We start from the raw sequence: 18,345 nt of genomic DNA on the forward strand, positions 1-18,345 counted from the left end.
GAGTTTAAACCTGTTTTGTCCCCAAAACAAAACATAAATAAAATAATAAAAATCATGCTGCATTATAAAGCTACTATAAAGTTACTAGCTACTGTGATGGCTGCTATAAAGCTTAATGAACACTGTTCTGTTCCACAAGCCTCACAATGAAAATCTGCACACCACATAATCAGTTACGTGAAAACACAACAAGTCTTAGCTTGAAATGCCAGAAAAGTGTAACAGGAGGCCAAATCACAAATAGAATTTACAGTGAACTAATGCCCTGTAATTGAATGTCTCAATGTGAACCATGAGCTGTGAGACTGTAACATATTTTGTCCAGTGCTTAGGCCTAATTTATAAGTTTAGCTAAAACATTAAAAATAAAAAAATTCTTAGGAGAGAAACAAAAAAACAACAGGAATTTGTTGAAAAAGATTTTATTTTTAAATCTAACCACAAAGTATCCATACAAAAAAAGTATAAAAAGTACAAAAAGCAATGTTCAAAAATAACTTGAGATGACAATATCTGAGTCGGCACAAATGGCACTGGGGGTTTAATTCAGAATACAAAAGTTGGCATCTTGAAAGCCCATTCAAGCTATTGAATTCACATTGAAATGATTTTACACTGAGACCCTATAAAAGTGATAACACTAATCCAAGAAATCAGAAATGACATGGATATGAACGTGCAACCATCCACCAAATACTCGTTTGATTCAACCAAACGATACCATTAGATTTGGGTATGTAGAGAAAAACCAACTGCTGGTCAGAAATCGTGTACCTAATAACTACTTCTTAAAATAAGCTATAGTATTAAAATAAAAAATAAATCATCCAAACCAGAAAAAGTTGCAGTTTAACTCAAATTTGTACTGAACCGTTTTTCAGAATGCACCAGTCCATGGACTGAATCAGGCATTAGGAAGCCAACACAGCAGGGAATGTCATTCAAAGATTCAAACCAAGTTTTGGCCACAGTAACAACAGCCCATTTCAATACCACAATACTCTAAACTAAGTACAAAAATAAAGAACAGTATCAAATACAAGTTTAAAACCAATAAAAAAAACAATATCATGAGTTACGTGTTTTTCAAGCATTACCCAGGTATGTTTATTCCTTTGGACAAAGGCACCCCAAGTGTGTTCCAGAGACAACACCAGGCACCAGGACTGGTGCCCTGCCAACACTGTCAGAACAATGCAAAAAAATAAAATAGTGAAACTGAACCGACAACTTTTTAAGAAACTTCACAGAAAAAAAACAAAAAGTCTTTGTGACAGTAACTCCAGTACCGTTTTCAGTGGTGCTGTGTCCAATAGGACCCCTTGTTTGCATTTACAGGAACTCGCTTCCTCAGAAACAACAAGATATAAATGTTGCAGTTCAAAACAGGTTTTTTTGCACTACAGCTGGCTTGGCCTTACCTTAACAAAATGCCATGAAATGGAGTACCAGTTTAGGTCTAAGGCAATCTTGAGATGCACTCACTGTAAACCTCCAACACAAAACGAATTCATAAAAATGACTAATAGCTCTAAATCACACACAAAAAACAAACAAAAAAAATTAGCTGCCCTGAGGGAGAAGTACAGGATAAGCATTTTTGTTGAACTTTGGATCTTCAGACATGCTGGTGTCTCAAATATTGCTGGGTTGAGACGACCAGTCTCTTCCACGTTTGACTCAATGCTCGACCGTGGCTGGCCACAACACTGGAAGGCTTGGGCTGACTTCATCCACCTCAAGCAAATTCACAATGTGACACACACACACACACACACACACACTCCCTGTTTGATTCCCTTTTGTGCGCTCATGCTTCCTGATGTGTACTGCTGATGACAACCTATGCACGGAGACCTGTGAACACAGACATGAAAATCAATGACAATAAAAGCATTTTCTTTTAATAACCCCCCCCTCCTAAAAGATTAAAAAGGTAGAATTCTCACCTTTCTCACATGTACTGCTCTGCTTCTCGTGGGCAAAGTTTAGTCTGTTCTGCTCAACTGCAGTGCCATTGGACTCTGGGCTGCTGCTGCGTGACGGACTGTTCTCCTCATTCTGGTAAGCCAAATCCAAATGCTGCTGGGCCAGTTTTAGGTGTCGACGTAGCCTCTCTAGCTCCCGTGATGAAGCCTCGTCTCCGAATGACTCACGGCCTGAGTCTCCCAGGTTATCTCTGAAGCCCATTTTTCCTGTTGGGTCCTTCTTCAGCGCTGTGTGGTAGCCCGGAGGTGCAGAGGGCTGGCGGCAGATGGACGACCTTTGACTGGCAAGAGCTGGGTGACGGGGTGTTGGAGGCCGAGGTTTTGGTGCACAAAAGCAATCACGGATGCCACTGATGCCAAGATGAAGGATCTCCAACACGGTGAAGAGTAGACACAAGGCACTGACTGCGTACATGATAAGCAGGAAGATGGTTTTCTCTGTAGGGCGTGAGACAAAGCAATCTACTGTGTGCGGACATGGGGAGCGTGTGCACACATATGACGGTGCTACTTCCAGCCCGTAAAGGATGTATTGTCCAAACAGGAATGAGACCTCAAAGACAGCACGTGATAGCAGCTGAAACACGTACACCTTCATTAGACCATCTCTTTTGATGCGTCGCCTTCCATCATGCTTTTTGCTGGGCTTTTCCACAACTTCCTTTTCCTTTTCTGGCTCAATCTCCTCCAGGATCATGGGATCCTCCTCCCCATTGTCCTCCGCTTCCTCATAGTCCCGGTTAGCACCACGACTTACTATAGGCATCCTCTTCCTGCCTCGGGGCAGGTAATCATTGTCGTCCATTCGGGCAATCTTATGCATAGCAAAGCCAAGGTACATAATAGTTGGCGTAGTGATCATAATCACTTGAAAGACCCAGAAGCGAATGTGCGAAAGTGGTGCAAATGCATCGTAGCAGACGTTCTCACAACCAGGTTGTTGTGTGTTACACACAAATTTACTCTGTTCATCGTAGTAGATTGACTCGCCCCCAACTGCTGTTAGCACGATGCGGAAGACAATGAGGAGGGTGAGCCACACTTTGCCCACGAATGTGGAGTGATTGGAAATCTCATCCAACAGCCGTGTGAGAAAACTCCAGCTCATTTTGGAACAAAACGGAGCCTCTCAAATCTGTCAAGAAAGACACGAAAACTGAATTCAGATATAGTTTGTTTACTAACTATAAAGGTCACTAACATGTGCAAGTTATTAAAGAAAACGTTTAGTCTAAATAACAGTTTGTCATGAACACAAATAATTGTCAGATTTTAAAGGATGGGCATTAATATATTAGAACAACCTAAATCAAACAGTTAGGACATGTGAAATGCTGATCAGTATAAAGTTGTAAATAATACATTTACAAAAATTTGGCTATAAATTCTGATGCAATACATAAACATTTCATAACAATTAGCTTCTATTAATAATCTAAGTTGGACAGATTTTGTAGAACTTGTTAACATGACTTCCTATATTAATGTACAAGATGGCCCCAAGGTGGCGGAATTGTATCACTGTTAAACTGGGTTTCCAGTTAAATAAAGGATATTTAACCCCAATTTAATGAGGATCAGCTAAAAAAAAATGATACTGTAAATTAAGCAGGTGAAAGGTAAATAGGTTAAACACACACACAGAGGTAAAAATAACAATTTCTTTGTTATTTTGACTTTGTCTCTCTGCTCCACAAGACCAATTTTCCTCCCCTGGAGTTGAGACATGCTCAGGCAAGTATCTCTGAAACGATCTTAGGAGATGTCACTGAATTGTGCAACCACCACCAGACATTTCTAAAGACTGGGGTGGACACCAGGACAGCAAGCCGGGTTCATGGAGTACGTCACACACAACAAACAAACAAATAAATAAAGAGAAAAACACTGCGCACTAGTTACATTTTCTCTAAAGAAAAAAAAAACAGGGCTACATTTTGCCGTACACCATTTCTGTTGCTAGTTGGGAGATTACTAGCTGTATAACTATTTACCCCACCAACCATCACTCAAGGCTGTATTCCATCACATTCAAAATGCCAAACTTCCTCATCGTAGAGGCCATGTTACTCGAATCGGACGTTCCACCAATACTTCACTCCTGAGATTATTGAATGACAATCATTTATTGTACTTGCTTCTCAACTTAGCCGATGACAGGTCAACTGTAAGTACAAGCTTAAGCACAGTGATCTCACAAGCACGTTCACGAACAGCTTCATCAAACAAGGGTTTCAAAGTATGTCTGAACTCACCAAGAAACTGTGTGCCTCCACAGCTACATACTGAAACTTTTTACTCTACCTTGTTGAGGTCCACACGACCTTGTAGTCAGTTCCTTTGCTCCAGCTACCATGTAACATCTGCACCTAGGTGGGCCCAAGTTTAAATCAACTGTAGGTTAAATCCGAGAAATTGTGTAATTTACAGATTGCCCTTCTACTCCAAATCTACAGCAGCCAAACTCAAAGACTGTCACAAGTTTAGGCACCAAATACAAAATAGTAAATTGCAGACATCTTTGCACTCCATGGCAATGCTTTCTGAATATTACGGCTTTATCCTTTAAATCTCATTATTCCTGTTTTACTAATAAATCACATTTATCTTATGCTTAGTTCTAAAAACCTGAAGCAACAAATGGTTTGGTTTAGAGTCCTGGGCCAAATGTTAAGGATGCATTGGCACAGATCACCTACTAGGTTCTTATTTTTGTTTATATTTTTAAGAGAAGACGTTCTCATAATACACTGCAACAATGCTAGAAAAGTTGCATCAGAGGTGAGTAAACTGGAATCCATTCTTTTTAATCAATGTTCAGTGATACACACAAATCAATCCACACCTCTCCAACGCTGTAGTAAACAAACTGCCATTCAAATCCATTTTATGCTTTGGCTCGGCAGGTATGTGGAGGTGAGGCTATAGGCTACACTCCAAATACCATCTTAGAGACTGAGAATGTCCTCTCATCACAAAGGTTAGACAACATCAACTTTTTTGTCACCGCGGTTTTCATGCACCTTCCAGGTCAGGGCTAAACATTTGCTGTTCAGAAGGGTCTAACTTGTACCAACCATTGTTTTCCAGTACAACCCAGGGCCCTTAGCCTTTTTAATACTCATGTAAACAGTTCAGAAAAGTGCTAGACATTAAAAAAAAAAAAACAATAAAATAAAAACCTGTCCCAGAGGATTATGGACATTGACAACACTAAACAATGTGCTCCAAATAAGGATATTTATCTCTGCTTAGTTACCCAATAACAAAGTACTACTGAGAAGCCTTTAAAGAGGACACATCCTGCAAAGCGCTCCAGCAGATATCCTTCACAATAACTGTTTGTTTAGGGCGACTCCCAGATGTCAGTGTTGTATGAACGTTTGAAAGTTTGGTCGAAGACTTCCCTTGATAAATAAAGGGTTAGAATGAAGCTCAAACTTTTCAAAATTTCTTAGCTCCAACACAAAGGACACTTATGAATGATCAGGTCTGATAAATGAATAACACCACACTTTTCCCTTGCTGTTGCTCCATTATTATTATTATTATTATTATTATTATTATAATTATTATTTTGACTTTTAGTCTGGTAATTAAAAGGTCCACACGTAATGTGTAATGTTTTGCAGGTAGAAACGTGCTCTACTGTTCCCACAAACTATTTGTTCTTTCACCACTTTTCAAAACGTTTTCCAACGCAGTACTTACAACAGCTACCTGAGGCACCATCTTATGCCTGTGGCGTTCTACAGTGCTGCCTTTGCTAGACCTAGATACCACGTGCAAATGGTTACACCTGAACAACAGTACATCTTCACTGTCAGGTTTCCACAGTAACACAACTGTCAAAAGCTTCTCAGTGTATGCTTAAGGTTTCGTGGTGAAAATACTGAGCCCCAACTTCAACTGTAAGCTATTATAGTGCTTTATCCAAGTTACCTTTACCATCATGGACTCAAAAGTTTCCTAAAAAGTTGGTCACGTTGCTTTACTGACAAGCTGCAAGAGACGTGTAAGAAATAGCCGTCAACAGCATACTCTGCTGCTAGTATTGTATGGTCAAGGGCTAGAAGTTGCCCAAAGCTACTTTCAGAGTTGACTTCTATGTCCAAGGAAAGCCACTGCCTAACACAAAAGATAAGACCTAATAAGTCACTTAGTCCTAACAAGCTAAACTTAAAGTTCAAATCTTGGTTAAAATGTTTACATTAGGTCACCTTCGTAAAACAGTTATACCCATATCAAGTCTTAAACGTGGTGGTTGGAGCTCTTTTATTTCTGCTGTGAAGTCTCATTGCTTCTGGTAGCAACTCCGCATGCTTTTCAGCTTAAAAGGTCTTGGAAATGTGTTCAAGCATGAGGAGTCAGAGGAACTGTCTTTTTTTTGGCCTTGCATAACAGTCTAAAAATGTAGATTTCTGGAGCCAATACTGGAGTGTGATTTTATAGCTTTTGAAGGGTCCCTAGGATTGTAAAAGCTGTAACCAAGACATAGACTACTTAAAATGTTTAAGATTTCCAAAAGGAACGTTCAGTCTGGGGGCAACAAATAGATCATTTTTAAATGCGAACTTTATTTTAAAAAGGGCGTTTCTGTGTTTAAACTTGTCCGAATTCTACGTCTCCATCGAATAAGAAACTCTACAAACTTGTTTACATTCATTGAAATCCTTTGGCAATTTGTGCGCTGTTACAGCACTGATTTGTCTGCAGCAGCCTGTTTCAATGTGAGGAGCGGAGCAAAGCAGCAGATTCCTCGCTGTGTGAGTCCTGCAGAACAGAGAGCCTATTGTGGCCCTCACATCTGGGAGGCTAGTTCTGGTTACCCTTCATACATGTCCCAAGGAAACCCTAAAGCCGAGAGGCCCTGGGCTTGGGGAGGAAAAGGCAAAAAAAAAAAAAAACCTGCATGAGTCGTAGGAGTGACGTCCACTGAAGAGTGGTGGTGAAACGTGGAAATTTTTTGACTATGCCGCATTTCTCAGCGTTTCCATTCCCATTATCGTTTAGACTTAATGCACACGTTATGTGTAAGTAGTGAGGCCATAAGGTGAAACTGAAACTCGTGAAAATTGAGGGATATGGGAGAAAAGGCTCCTCGTGGCTAACGGGAAGACGTCACGGCGGCTGCACGCGCTTCCACAACGATCAACTGACGATATAAAAGGCTGAGACTGTGGAGACTGTGTCTGTAAACGCTCACTAATGGAAAAAAAACCCAAAAACAAACAACACACATACACACTTTACATTGTAAAATATTTCCCCCAGGACATGCGATTTGATAAACGGGTGGATGCAACACAAACACGACCCAATCCCGGCGCGTCCCTTCATCCCGACACACACAACCAAACCCAGTTAACACAGAAAATATTTCCCTTAAAATTATAAGAATATTTCACCTTCCAGCTGAACCGAAAGGCGTGTGTCGCTAATAACGCCGCGTTTTCAATCAGTTTTCCGCACCAGCTCCTTACACTGCGACAAACGTATGCGCTGTAACGTTAATGAGCCTGTGCGCACAAAGTAACGCTAAAGTTAACGTTTCACTAATGTTAAGTTAAACTATATATTCGCTGACGCAGGCTTTAGGGACGCGGGCTGTTAACACGAGAAAAGTCTTTCGCGGCTTTACAACAAGTCACGGCGCTAAATTCCAGGTCAAACTTGGGCTAAAGCTCCATTGTTAGCACAAGCTAAAGATGCTGCCGCCGCGTCTGCGCTAGCGTTCAGCGCCGCCACGCTTTGTTTGTTACCTTAAGTTGGGATTTAAGGTCCTCGCTCGTCGTTCCTCAAAGTTCGTCGGGTTCTGTCTCTGTTTTCTCTCTTGTGAAAGCGAGCTCCCGTTTTCTTATGTCAAGCCATCGAGGGATTTCCTTTCCTGTGAGGAGCTTGTGTCTCTTTTCCACTCGTTGTGAGCTGTACTGCAGGCGGAGGACAAAGAATGTTCCCAAATCCCCCCTTTTTCTCCTCCCAGTTCCAGCCGGGTACCCCACCCCCTATCTGCGCTGAGTGGAGGAAAAGCATCCACTGCCAGCTCCTGATGCAATCCTGTTTTCGGATTTCGGATACGACCAGGACGGTACTTAGAAAGCAGAGAATGAATATCCCATGTTTAGTGGGGAAGTGCGGCTGGAGGTACAATGTGCTTAGTATTTTAAATAAACACAACTACTTTCAAAAGTATGTAAAAGTACATTGTTACCAATGCAAGATGCTCATTTTCCTACTTAACCCTCATGTTATGTTCTGGGTCAAATTGACCAGTTTTAAAGTTTAAAAAAAAAATACTTAAAAGTAAATTTTCACTCTGAAACTTCTTCTGCTTGGCTTATTTAGTGTAATCGACATATAAAATAAAAATGGTTGTGCACCCCCCCCACACACACACACCCTGGAGGTTCTGAAACTAATCCTTGATTAGGACGGTGAAGTAGAGGAGGATGTCTCTGAAGATGAAGACTATCTTGAGGTCAATTCGGATTCTGATGATTCGGATTATGAACTAAATGAAGAAAATGCTATTCATATTCCTCTTTGCAAGACATTCACATCAAAAATGGTGAAATTTGTCCCCAAAAACTCTTCGTCCCCCAAAAAACTGTCTGTAGAAAATATAATACAGTGCCTGGACCCACTAGGATGGCAGTGACTGTCTGCTCATGCCCAGCTCAATACAGAAAACCAATCTTGAAACAACTAATTTAGAAGGAAGGACGTGTTTTCGGGGAGAAGTGGAAGGAAATAGATGAAATGCATTTCCCTTTGCATATTTTGGGGGTCCTCATCCTGGCTGGGGTTTATAGGTCAAAGGATGAATCGACAGCTAGTCTGTGGGATGCAGAGACAGGCAGGGCTTTATTTCGTGCCACAATGTCTTTGGAGACTTTTCATATTTTCTCCAGAGTAATCCGATTCGAGAATCGAGAAACAAGGGCTGTCAGATGGACAAGCTGGCAGCTATCAGGACAGTGTGGGACAAGTGGGTGGATCAACTTCCCCTTCTCTATATCCCAGGCCCTAATGTCACAGTAGATGAAAGGCTAGTGGCGTTCAGAGGTCGCCGCCCATTTAGGCAGTATATGGCTTCCAAACCAGCTAAATATGGTATAGAGATCTGGGCGGCATGTGATGCAAGCACCAGCTATGGATTGAACATACAGGTTTACACTGGAAAACTGGTTGGAGGAGCCACAGAGAAAAATCAGGCTATGAGGGTCATGCTTGATCTGGCACATGGTCTCAGGGGGCAAAAACATAACCTGTGACAATTTTTTTCACAAGCTACAAGTTAGCGGGTCAACTTGACCCTGAAAAGGAGAGGTGTCTCATTTTAATTTATCAACATCACTCCATAAAAAAAAAAAAATATATATATATATATATATATATATATATATATATACATACATACATACATACATACATACATACATACATACATATATATATATATATATATATATATATATATATATATATATATATATATATATATATATATATATATATATATATATATATATATATATAATAAAAGTTTTAAAAATCAATTGCATATAAAAATATTGTAATTTATATGTAGGTAAATGAATTATTCTCATTGAACCATGATCTGTGAACAGTAAAGATCATCATTGAACTAAATATTGATTGAAATGGTTAGTAATGGAGTAAATGATGAGATATAAACAATGTTTTTGGGGACTTTTTGTATAATTAAATGTGCGTCAATGCTGTTCCTCAGAAATAAACATAACAGGAGGGTTAAAAGTATCTGCCTACTTTGCCCACAGGTGAAGAAAGCAGCACACACACACACACACACACACACACACACACACACACACACAGAATGAGTTTGTGTGGTCTGTCTGGCAGCGGGTCTATCAACTACCACCATTTGTCTCTATTGTCTCTGTGAGGGAATGTGGGGCAACAGACAACCCACTAACACGTGGGTGCACTTCCTGCTCATGCAGATGTTCAGACGTGTTTGCCTTCACAGGACGCCTTTCTCCAAGTCACAGGGCAGCACATGCACCCCCCCCCCCCCCTCCCCTTCTCTTTGAAGCTACATCCTACATTTAATGTTCATCACTAGAAGACAAAAGGTAGAGTGTTCACTCACTAAGCAGGGATTTATGTCCCACATTGGGACTAAAGTGGCTCTGGAACAGCACATGTCATGAATCACCAAATCAATAGTCAATTGTCTGAACTCATACAGACTTGTTTTTCCTTGGGACAAACCATTCATCTTCACTGGAAAGACGGAAATATTCTTACACTCAATCAAACATGAGATTTCCTCTCAGCTGTTGAATTTTATTGGGGCTGCTGCTGCACTTTCACTTGAGACCTGACCTAAGCGAGATACTATGTGCAGTTATTCAGATAAAATATTGCAGGCATCCAGTCGGCATCAGTCTCCTGAGCTAGTCGTCCTAAAAGAACTATCTCATTGTTCTTCCCAGATCTCCTGATATACCAGTCTCCATTGCCCAACCACCTCTCCAACACAAAAACACAGACAAAGCAGGGCTAGTCTAGTCTCAAAGATCGACTGTGTGCAAGGATCCGCGAGCAGTGCCATGTTTCACCTCATCTTTTCAATAACTGTCAGCGGCTCGTATAGGCACATTAAAAGCAGCACTTACTGAATGATATCTGCAGCAAACGGGGGTCAGTAGAGGAATGCATTGCCCTTCCCCCTTCTCAGGGAGCAGCGAAGCGCTATTGTGAACCACTGGCAGGCTTTTATTCATAGCGTGTAATGTGGGGGTACCCTGGTAAACAACAGTCCAGATGACATAATGGTCTGAAAATGGAACAACCATGCCTTGTGGTTTCTTAAAACTGAATTTAATTCTCCTGGTGCTAGTACAAAATAAATTCTGGTGGGGTTTTGAGCTTACAATTACGAAACAACATTGGTTTATCCTGAATACACAGTGATATGGTTAAACCATGCAATCATAGCTTGTTTATGACTAAGACACCACTAGTCCTGTCCTTAATTTGATAACCACTTAAACCAAGACTTTTCTTCATTTCCTTTATGGTGTCATTTTCAGACCAGGAATGCTATTTCGATTTGCACTGTGCTGTTCACATTATAGGGTCATGAAAAACATCGTATCAAAGACCAACTGCTGGACCGGCTCACAGCACCTCATGTCTGAGCTGATTGTCTGTTGCTCTTGAACACATTGCAAAGATGTCAGCCAATGGAAATGTAGCATGTACAGATTTGCCTGTGAAACTAGCAGTGTTTTTTACACTATTCACTCATAACAGACAGTTTATGATTTCAAACTGAGGATTTATCTGATCATGTTACAAATTTTTCATTGTGCACTAATTAGTGATCTCTTTCACACCAGTTCAACACGGACTTCTGACAGCAGGGGTCCAGGGCACCGCAAAAACTCATTAATACTCTGCAGTTGACCGGATGCCATCAGTCATCTTAGTATGTGATGCCCCTTAGGCTGTATCTTGTGAAACGTTGAAGCCTACAGTATATAGATGAAGTCTGTATTCATAGGGTTGGATGGGATGTTTGATGGACTAACATGCTTCCACACCCACCCACCCAAAGCTGGTTAAAGCATCTCTTAAGCCTCTTTAGCACATGTCAAATCATATGACATACAATCCACAGCTGCTACCTCAAATTGCCTGTGCTGACCCAGTAGAGGAGATTTAGATATTGACTTATTGTGATGGTGTTTTACTGTGGATGTCAACATTTTTAAATACACAAATAGCATTTTACGATTCATCCCATTCCCTATGTGGGTAGGGTCTAAAAGTACTTGTGGGTTAGTAATTCTATTTTACACTTGTTCGGTCTCTGCTTTACCACAAAAATGTCTTGTACCTTACTTGACTTCTTGCTACACATTTTCCTTACAGCTCCACAGAAGTAATTTTGAAACATTTCGTAAAGAGGTGAAAAGTCTTTAGTCAAAAGTTGCCCTTCTCGTTTGTGCAGGAGCTGACCCACTGTGAATCATCCCCTTGCATTATTTCCCCACACACACACACACACAGTCAAACACAGACACACACAGTCAAAGTCAAATACACACACACACACACACACAAACACACACACACACACACTTTTGATGAAAGAGACAACCTTCAACTGAAAGGTTGTGCAAGTTCTACTGAGCCATAACTTTTCACTTGTGTCGGTTGTGGCCGACTCTTGCTGGAATCTTTGGGCCATGAAAAGAAAATATGACTCACACGGCTGATGTCTTGCAGTCCCTGACAGTTGTTTTTGTGTTAACTAATCTAGGAGAGGATGTGTGTATACACTCACTGGCCACTTCATTAGGTACACCTGGTTAACTGCTTGTTAATAAATAATAAAGTTTGAAACAAGGAACACAATGGGAAAGAACACATTCCACTGTGGTGACCCCTGAAGGGACAAGCAGTAAGATGTTGATCTTTGCTTGGAAAAAGAGAAAATACCCAGTGATAGGCAGTTTGCACTTGTTGACGCCAAAGGTCTGAGTAAATTGGTCAAACTTAGATATTTTAGAGCTCATAGAAAGTCAACTGTGATGAAAAAACTAATTGTTACAACCAAGTGATGCAGAAGAGCATCTCTGAACACATAAAATGTTAAATCTCCTTTAGCAGCTAATCTGTCAACTAAGAAACTGAGGCTACAGTTCAAAAGGGCTCACCAAACGTTGCCTGGTTTGATGAGTCTCGATTTCGTCTGCGACTTTTAGATGGTAGGGTCAGAATGTCGCGTAAACATCCATCCAAACATACATCCTTTCTGACGTAGCGTGGTCAGGCTGTTGCTCGTGGTGTATCATTGTTTAAACGCCACAGCCAACCTGAGTTGCTGACCATGTCCATCTCTTTGTGACCACAGTGTACCCATCTTCTGATGGCTATACTTCCAGCACGATAAGGCAAGTTAAAATCACCTCAAACTGCTACCTGGAACATGACAAAGAAATCACTGTATTCAAATAGCCTCCACAGTAACCGAATCTCAATTTAATAGATCGTCTTTAAAATATGGTGGAACAAGAGACTCACATCATGGTTATGCAGCTGACAAATCTGCAGCAACTGTGTGATGCTATCAGGCCAACATGGACCAACATTTTAGCTGTGGAATGTTTCCAGCACGTCATTGATTCTATGCCACAAAGAAATAAGGCAGTTAAGAAAGCGAATGGGGTTCCAACCCAGAACTAGCAAGGTGCACCTAATAAAGGGGCCGCTAAGTGTAATTAGAGGCACTTCTTTTCTCACTGTATTATCCTCATCTGCAGTATGTAGAGGTCGTGCTCCACAGAGGCACATAAATGCTTAGCTACAGCTTTATTAGGGCATTTGAGAAATGCTTGCTCAATGTTCTTGCTGGTTTTAATCTTTTAACTTGCATTCTTGAGGCAGTGTCCTTGCCAACACACCCAGGAAAATGCACATGGGCGCAACTCATTTCATTAAATGGCATTAGTGCAGGTTGAACCTGGCAACCATCCAAGATGACTAGAAAAATGAACAGCCATGTTTTAACTCGGGGCTAAAAAGGAATTCCTTTCTCTTTCAGCTTGGCTGTCAGTTGTGAACGTTTGCCTTATTCACTTGTCAACTCCTTGTGGCTGTTTTCTGCCCTTTCTACAGATACTCACAGTTATGGTAATCTGACCCTATATTACAAAGATGAAGTATGGACAGATAGCTACCTGCACTTGCAGGGTTACGGGCAAATATACACTGGATGCAGAGTAATTAAGTTTAGCAGTAAACTCAGCTCACACTGTTACATTTTAATTCCCAGTACAATAGAGAAGCTGAGTTTCCTGCCAGCAACACTAATGCTTTCCACGTGTGCATTGCTATTTGTATCCCAAGTGGTGCCTAATAAGGTTCTTCGATAGATCAGAGTATCAATTTAACTTAACCCCAAAAATGTAATAGACACAGATGGACTGAACTTGCTTCAATGCAAGAAAAACTTTTTGAGTGATCTTTTAAAAGAATAAAACAGTAAGTTTTAAAAAGTTTTAGTTTTAAAAACAATAGCCACATGTGTGAATATCAACTGCCAAGGAAAGTCAGTATGTCTAGGTATTTGCCTTGGAAATCAAACAAAAAATGCAAGTGGAATTCTGTCAGTGCATGATTTTTGAATACGTCACTTTAAAACTATGTGAAAACTTTATTCAGTCTGTGTCACTGCTCCTTTGTGACTCTGTACTATGTCTTCCTTTTTTTTCTGCTTGCTTCATTCCTTAAACTGTGGAGGGGACAGGGTGACTAGACATCGGGTAGTCAGGCCTAATTTGCAAGATCACCTTATTTTAAGTGGGGGAGGGGGGCTGTATGTGAGTTTCCTTGAGAAGTCTTTTTGCGTAATCTATCTATCTTGTCCAGGCAGTGTTGCAATTTCTAAAAAAGCAGTAAAATCATGCTTTTTGCACAGTCTGATAGTGGACACAAGTGTAATTTTTTATTATCAGTTCATATTATGAAACCCCTGCTTCATGTCACGCGGTCACCACAAACACCACTTGGTAGGATCGTTGGGTTACAGTTGAAACACACTGCACGTGGGACACACAAAAGAAGTGGAAGAAGGAGGGGTATGCGGTTGCCATGGAAACGGATGGGCCTACCCTCAGAGCAGATGGTAGTTGTGAGTGTATCGGGGGCTGGGCGTAGCGATGGCGGGTGCAAGAGATGACTATCTGTTCTGAAACAGCAGCTTGTGTGTGTCTTTTTTAACAAAACAGGTGGTTTAGGTTTGTGTTAAGTTGTTAATTTGAGCCAAGCAGGAAAAGAAAAGTTTTTAGTCAGATTTGCAACAAATCATTTAAGTGATTTAATCTTTTTCTATTGTTACACTACAGTCGTTGAGTCTACAGTTTACCGGCACCAATTTTGACTGAAAATTATTCACAGTCTATGTTTCTATTACTAACATATCCAGTATGCAATTGAAAGAGATCATGAATTGTTTGCTGCAATCATTGCTCCTGTCTGTACTGGCCATAGTCATTCTTTGCCTTGCATAACTTCACCATGTGCAACAACAAGATTATACTAATTTATGGTTCTATGTAAAAATCATTCTAACATTCAGCCAAAGGTATGAGGTACGAGTCCTTGAGTCTGACAAACATCATGTTCCCTAGTTGTATTTTAGGGACAACAGCACAAAGATATCAACTTTATTGAATATTGGATTTTGTCCCTTATCTACTGGGTGTATTTTATAATTAATTTATAATTGTGTCTCCATGCTGTGCTGTCCTCTTGTGGCTCAGTGGTAGAGCACCAGGTGTGGCCCCACCAAGCCACCAAGAACCACCTTGGTGGCGGTTTGGAGCCCGGATAAAATGGGAGCGTTGCAGCAGGAAGGGCATCCAAGACGTATGCCACATCAAAATGTGCAACACGTTCTACTGTGGCGTCCCCTGAAGGGAGCTGTTGATCCGCTGTAGCACAGCATGAAATTCTGATGTCTGATGTCTGACCAAACAAATCTGAATAGGCTGAACTGAACAGCCCGCTCGCAGACACTTCAGAAAGTCACTTCAATACACTTTACCTTTATTGACAATGAAGCAAACACGGTGTTTACTGTGCAAAGTAGGGGTGTTGTGATCAGACAGACAAGGCTCAGCAACAGGTGAGGACCAGTCCCAACAAAACGGGCTATGTGTGACTATGTTTACATCACACGCTGAAGTGGCCTAAAAGACATTTTTTGACCTCAAGAGACTCAGATCAAGGGAAGTTTATGTTGAAACCAAAATAGTTTTCTTAGTATTTATCTGCTCTTGCTTCCTTCTTGTCTGCACTGCACCCGATCTTGTGTTTTGTCTAAAAAATGCTCTCTGTCTGTTTCACCTCTTAAGTAGAGCAACTTCTGTTTTCTGCACATTTAAAATTTTTGCAAAAGGAAAAAATTATAAAGGTTATTGTCCTTATTTCAGAATCTTGAACTAGTCTGCTTTGTCATAAACACATTGCTCTAGTGATGTCAGCATGACTGCGCCAAAGACACATAAATTTGTATTAGACTTGGCAGCCATATTGCCAAGTCTTTGAGCAAACGTTGGACAGAAAGGAATTATGGTTTTAGTAAAACTGCTAAGATCACCATCGATTCAGCATGTACAGCACCTCTCCTCTGGGTGATGGGAAAATGAGATAATCTATCAAAGCAGCAGTAAGAGACCGCAGGGGAAGAGATTTGTGTTTACGGAGTCATGAGAATACAAGGCGAAGCCTGAGCTTTAGTATCATTTCAGATTGGAAATATATAATTTTATAATATTTAAATCCAGATTTGGTTACCTACTCCACGTCCAACGAACTGCTTAGATGACACGGGGTAGCAAGTTTCAAAACAAAGTCTGGTTCATGAGTGGTTTGTCCTTACACTTGTGCAGGGTAACTTGGCCATGCCTCTAGTCCTGAACATGTGTTTATTCAATTTGGCCCTGCCCACTCATGTCTGAGGGGTGATGTCATAAAATGAGACGCTTCCATGTCTCACAGCTTCTTTCTATGCCATAGTACTCTCTGGGTCAAAGTTAGCCCTTTAAGACAGGTATATTCATGTCTGGGCTGGTTGGGACATATTACACATACTCTGCCTGAAAATGATGACTACAGGATGACTTGCTTACACCAAACCCATGTTGGAATGGTTTATCCAGCTGTTGAAGGGCCAACGAGCATCAAACAGGGGACTGAGGACTCTAAAGAAAAGAAGCAGTTACAGTGAATTTTCACAATAATGTGAAACATTCCTGGAAGCTGCAGCTCCTCATTATTACCCCATTGTTGCTTCATACATAGAAATAAGGGAATAGGGTGCAAAGAGGCAAACCTAATTAAATGCAAATGTGTGATTTCATTCTCACATACATGGCTTTTTTTTATGATGCCTCTACCCCATTTGCATCAGAATTGCATCCTGTCAACTTGTGTCCTAAACTTTAGGACAGTGTGCAGAAGGCTGTGAAAATAACATTTAATAGAAACTTAAAAACTGCTTTAATGGAACGATGCCCGTGTTTGGTCCTTCAGTGCAGTTGTTCTCAGTTGGATTTAGTTCATTTTTTGTCTCAGCAACAGGTTTTTGGTCCCAAATGTTTTTCATCTTTTTCTATTTTACATTCAAACTTTAAGATTAGATTTCCTGCTAATTTAACTGGCATTAGGAAGATTGTTTTGCTCAGGGTGTTGAAGAAGCCTTACTGGCGTCATAAATGAACCACCACAGAAAATACTGACATCATGCTCCCTTGTAAACCCATAATGGATTTTCCAGTGACCCTAATGAAATAATAGTCATAAGTTGTGAGTTCCCCCCACAGCAGAACATTGCAAAACATGTTGTGGACATGTATAATATGCTTTAATTACAAATGAGAACTAAAACTTTACAAAAATATTAGAAAAAACATTTGTCATTATATGCAAATTGTCGTAAGCTGGTAGTCAAAGAAAAAACTGAATCTTTCACATTAGATTAATCATTTTCATAATTCTGGAGAATCATTGTACCTTACAGTACAAATGACTTTAATGACCCTGGAAAATGATTGTATGAAGTCTTGAGCTGGATGGAAAACAATGCTGGATGTTGTTGATATTACGTATGTTGTCTCACAGAAATATGAAACATATTTTCTGGGTGTGGTTCATGGAGAATATCCTATCTCTCTCCCTGACATTTTTAAAGAACAGACGTTTAATTCTGTCCAATGACTGTTTGGTAACCAAAGGAGGATTTGATGGTTTGGAACAAAGAAACAAACCAGAACACAAAAGACGACTCTGGTGTTAGTTCTAAATGTCTGAGCAACATAAGCAGAATTGGTGTCACAAGCTCCAAACTATTTAAACAGTTCATCTTTCTTACCATACATGTCAATTTTTATTTGTCTTCAATGACAAAAAAAAAAATCAGGATTCTGATTCTGTAGCGTAATAAAAAAGTAACAGCTGTGTAGCCTTCGAAAATAATTTATGTTTTTTTTCCTCCTGAAGCAACGCACCAGCTGGATTTTTAGGTGTAGAATCCTTTTTGTACAATGAGCTGTGATAGAATCCTTTTCCCTGCTTGAGAAATGTTTTTGTCAAGCAAATTGAACTCCTCAGTTTTAAACAACTGCACTTGTAGAAAACGGATGTGACAGTGTTGTGCAATATAGAAATGTGCCATTAAAATAAAGAAATACAGTTAAATAACAAAATACATTTGTTTCTGCATTTACCATCTTCCTTTGAACTACATGCTGTTTGACATGTCACCATGTGACACCATTACCTTTACATGGTTTCA

General features: G+C 40.3%; 1 protein-coding gene and 1 pseudogene across 1 annotated transcript; one reads left to right on the forward strand and one right to left on the reverse strand.

Annotated features, from left to right (window-relative positions):
* Positions 1-406: 406 nt before the first annotated feature.
* gjc4b (gap junction protein gamma 4b) lies at positions 407-7,969 on the reverse strand. The gene is made up of 3 exons (XM_067516410.1): positions 7,751-7,969; positions 1,950-3,123; positions 407-1,857 (listed from the first exon to the last, which is right to left on the reverse strand). The coding sequence occupies exons 2-3, from the start codon at positions 3,094-3,096 to the stop codon at positions 1,844-1,846; spliced, it is 1,161 nt and encodes a 386-aa protein (XP_067372511.1). The 5' UTR covers positions 3,097-3,123; positions 7,751-7,969; the 3' UTR covers positions 407-1,843.
* A 778-nt stretch (positions 7,970-8,747) lies between these two features.
* LOC137133473 (piggyBac transposable element-derived protein 4-like) lies at positions 8,748-9,302 on the forward strand (annotated as a pseudogene).
* The last annotated feature ends 9,043 nt before the right edge of the window (positions 9,303-18,345 follow it).

The sequence above is a fragment of the Channa argus genome, chromosome 9 (genome assembly GCF_033026475.1).
Source record: "Channa argus isolate prfri chromosome 9, Channa argus male v1.0, whole genome shotgun sequence".
NCBI classification, from domain to species: domain Eukaryota; kingdom Metazoa; phylum Chordata; class Actinopteri; order Anabantiformes; family Channidae; genus Channa; species Channa argus.